Here is a 4188-nt window from a genome sequence, read left to right as displayed (position 1 = left end):
ATGAACCATGCACAATCTTCCACATACATATATCACGACTTTCACACACCACAGATCAGTTGAAACAAGTATACATACCATTCAAGCTGACATCATGCTCCAAATAATGTATCACTTCCTCTTTGTAACAACCCGAACGCAAAATAATGCACCATATATAGTCGCAACAATTACACTCAGGGCCACGTTGTATGGCAGAACAGGAGGCTTCTCCTTCACTACAATGACCTAGGTAATGTGGGATCCTTCGCAAAGATATAATGTCAATGAAGGTGCATGCATGCTATCAATCAAAATCCATAAATCGCTTTATTCTCAATAGTTTTTGAGAAAGAGACGAAGGGATGTCAAGAAAGCAGAGAAATGACAGAAGGTCAATCCACCACAAACACTGGATGGATTCTGGCAAAAGAACAACAAGATTTATTAGAATCCATGTACAGGGAAGGGATCCGCAATCCCACTCCTGATCAAATTGATGAGATTGTCGGTCGACTACGGACGTATGGTACCATTCAAAGCAAGAGCGTGTACTATTGGCTTCAAAGGACCGTGAATTTATTCAAGTGGCAGCAAAGAAGCAGAGTCTCGGGGACAATTAACCACAAAAATTTGATGCGTAATTCCAGTGTTGTGCTGGCTTTTATTATGTGTATTAATCTCTTAGGCAGCCGAAGCATTAACCGTCATAAAACAACCAAAGAGCTTGCTGCTTACTGTCTTTGACTGGCCAAGATTGTTAATGTCATTGGAAGATCTGGAGCGGGATTTGATCCCCCGATTCGTGGAGTCCTCACATTCCAAGTTGAGAGAACCGTCATTTTTCCTCTGTTGTTGATGGGAGGACCATTGACGACCAAGGAATTAGATGTCCCAGAGTTGTCCCGACAATTTTCAGCCTTCGTAATGAACGAAAGCTCTCCAGTTCCCAAGGTCCAAGGTTCGAGCTCTGATTTGGCTACTACGACGGCTAGATTAATAAATGTTTCGTCGCATGCAGAACCAGATTCTTCCACCTTGGATGATATTGCTCCAATGGGCAGAGTGTGCGTAGGAAGCCATATTCTCAATCTCGGCTACAAGTAAATATGCTTTTTTTTTAGTTATAATTTTCCTCGTTCTAAGTGAATCGAATGCGAGACCTGAATTGTGGAAACAATTGACCCAACGAGTTTACACGAAATTGGTTATCAGATATTTATGCATTGCCTAAAAAACTACCTATTCATTCATAGATTCATAAAAGATAAACATTGGATGTTTGCACAGTATTTACAACATAAACAATTCGCCTTACATGGTCTAAACTCTAATAAGTAATAAGTAATTACAGATGGTGTAGAGCTTCTAAAAAACCCTTTACAGAGAAACAAACAGTCTAAAAAACTATTAGTTTTGTTGTCAAAGAAAAGCTACCCAAGCCTTCCGCAACTAATCTCGTCATCGTTTGAACATCCCTTATGACTGAGTCTAGTCGTTGACCTCTAGAACGGGTTTTACTTTGAACTCTTTGTCAGGAACTTGGTCAAGATCATCGGCTCCTCATCACAATGAATTATTCACCATTTTCAGCAGCTGCAAATGCATATGGCAACCAAATCCAATGTGAAAAGCTACCTGTAGTTGCGGGCTTGTTGCCCTGAATTGGCTCAAACGATGGATCAAAGCCACAATGAGGGCAGGCCGCAATAAAGGATCGCAAAGCGTTTTTTTTGCTTAGCGTTTTGTTTGCAGGTATCGAGCAACCACAGGAGCAGGTATCCAATAGCGCCAAGAGCAGGTATGTCAGACGAGTGGAAGCGTTAGTGTCAGGTATGTCAGACCAATGGAAGCGTCAGCGTCAGAGCTGCTAGGATTTTTCTATTTGGGGAAGTGTGCGCAGAGAATGCAGCTAAAATATGGCTGATAGGATTTCAGAATAGAGAATCTAAGTCGCAGAGGGCCAGGACTTGTTCAGAATAGGTCTGAGTGGCAGAGCTGATAGAGATAACAACCTTTATTCTAACAAATGTTCAGAAAGGTATAAACAGGAGAAGAGCATTGGTTTACAAAGGCCACAAAAACAGGTGGCTCACAATTGAGCAGGGCAAGAGATCGCCTGCTCTGATACCATGTTAAACACACACATGGCAGCAACATAATATGAATGATAAACAGGAGAGTACACTTATTATTAACAAATGATATACATTTATAGTACATGGTGTGACGCTTGGATTCATATTCCAAGTGGTCTCTTGGACTCCTTTTGGCTATTCGGCTTCCACTCCAACCCTTAGAGGATTAGGTGTCCAACAAACTACTTAGTTCCTAGAGGGAACTGGCAGTCCGCTGCTGGAGCTTGGTAGCAAAAACTATGAAATTTCTGGAGGGAACTGGTAGTTCGCTGATGGGAGCTGTTGGCGGGGAAAAATGTGTTGATGCTAGGAGGTTGGCCTATTGATCACCTCTGTACAGTTTCTGAGCTGAGCGGGCTGCTGGGCAACAGAGGGCTTGCTCATGAAAATTGCGCAGTTTTCTGGGTGAGCCGCTGGTCGACTAATTGGAGGGCTGGTTGGAAAAACTGTGCAATTTTCTAAGGGAGACAGGGATGGGCACATAGTGTCTGTCTGGCATGTCTGTGCAATTTTCTTCGTCAGCGAAGCAAGTAAGGTCTGCAACCTTTGCACAATTTTTTAGGGGAGTCAGTCCCGAGGTGACTGTTGGGTTAAACTCTTTGGTTGACCAGCATGAAGGCTGATTGATTTACTTGCAGGAAGCGCAACTTGAAATGGCTATCTTGGTGCTTCTGCGCTGTTCTGGGTGACAGTCGATTGAGTCGATGGCGGGGTGAAGTTCTAGCTGTCAGAGGGGAATCCGATCATCATAACTTCAGTAAAATGACTAAGTGTGTGAATGAGTGAAAAGGTGCATACGTGATCTTGCAAACGCACACTTACATGATTTGACGACGGGACGACTCAAACCATCCAGACACATATGCTCAACATGACTGACCGACGGTGTGAGCGACAAGGGCGACACTTGTGATTGATCATTGGTCGACCATGACGACGCTTGCGCAACAATGTATGTGACTTCGTGTGTGAGAATGACGAATGTTTTCATAGCAAACACAACATGTACACATGAAGCGAAGACCTTGTGTATGACAAAACATGGTCGCAAGCATGACATTGACATCAACATGCAAAATTTGTTGGTGGAATGATCAAGTAAGGTGAGTGCAAGGACTCACACGAGCTCACAGAGTGAACCCGAGTGTGTGCAATCATCAAGTAAAACTCTCAAAGGAGGCTATGAAATTGAAGCAGGCCAAAATTTTGGAGGGTGTTACAGCCGCTACAATACGTTTACAATGGTAGAAATTTCGAGGTGATGGGTCACGTGAGAAGGTTAAATATCGTTTCTTAAAGGTCAAGTATGACACAGATGAAGATTCTACAAAGATGTGTAAAGAAAGCGCAACCAACATTGCAAATAATATTGTAAGTTTGTTTACGTATATTTATGTATTATGCATTATTGTAAGCATCATTATATTTTTTATAACTTATTTATCATTGACATATTATATTTTGTTTGATAGGATTTTACTGAGAGTATTTCAATTATGTTGGAGGGAATTTATTATATAGAACCAAATATTAAGAATGTGATTAGCAGTTTCCACACAAAGACAAAAGAATATCGGGAAAAGAAGCAAAGGACAATAGTTCATGAAACTACAAGAGTACATATAGGAGATCAACAAAGAATGGCTAAAGTGGATCAATCTAGTAAAGCTAGACATGTTAGTTTTGAAGATGTGGAAGCTAAAGTTGAAGAATATGTTGACATTAGTGCGAATGAGATTAGAATTGTTGTTGAAAAGGAGAAAAGATATAAAATATAAAAAATAAAAGAGCCCATGGATGTCTCTCTTCCAATTGATGATGAGGGGATTGCTTATCTAGAAGAAAATATGTTAACCGACAAGACAAAGAAATCAAAAGTTGGTCATTTTGGAAAAAAAATCATGGGATATAGTGAAGATCATAGTGAAAACTCTAAAGGCAGCAGGGAAATCATAACACCAGGGGTTGATTTAGTGGATGAAATTATTAAAAAAAATAAATTCCATTCGAAATAATTTGACAAAGAGAAACTTAATTGATGACAACCATACATTTCAGCTTAATGCCAACA

At 40.7% G+C, this 4188-nt stretch overlaps 1 protein-coding gene across 1 annotated transcript; it reads left to right on the top strand.

The window, feature by feature from the left end:
• Positions 1-363: 363 nt before the first annotated feature.
• LOC149146437 (WUSCHEL-related homeobox 6-like) lies at positions 364-726 on the top strand. Its single transcript, XM_089452766.1, has one exon. The coding sequence runs from the start codon at positions 364-366 to the stop codon at positions 724-726; it is 363 nt and encodes a 120-aa protein (XP_089308892.1).
• Positions 727-4188: the final 3462 nt, after the last annotated feature.

Source organism: Pinus tabuliformis, chromosome X, assembly GCF_031772625.1.
Source record: "Pinus tabuliformis cultivar Carrire ecotype Pingquan chromosome X, CPIR1, whole genome shotgun sequence".
NCBI lineage: Eukaryota > Viridiplantae > Streptophyta > Pinopsida > Pinales > Pinaceae > Pinus > Pinus tabuliformis.
The sequence above is the reverse complement of the archived record's forward strand: the minus strand, read 5'-3'. Positions and strand labels throughout refer to the sequence as shown.

Bases quoted from the DNA above. Each gene is read 5' to 3' on its own strand.
- LOC149146437 (XM_089452766.1), top strand. From the start codon at position 364: ATGACAGAAGGTCAATCCACCACAAACACTGGATGGATTCTGGCAAAA.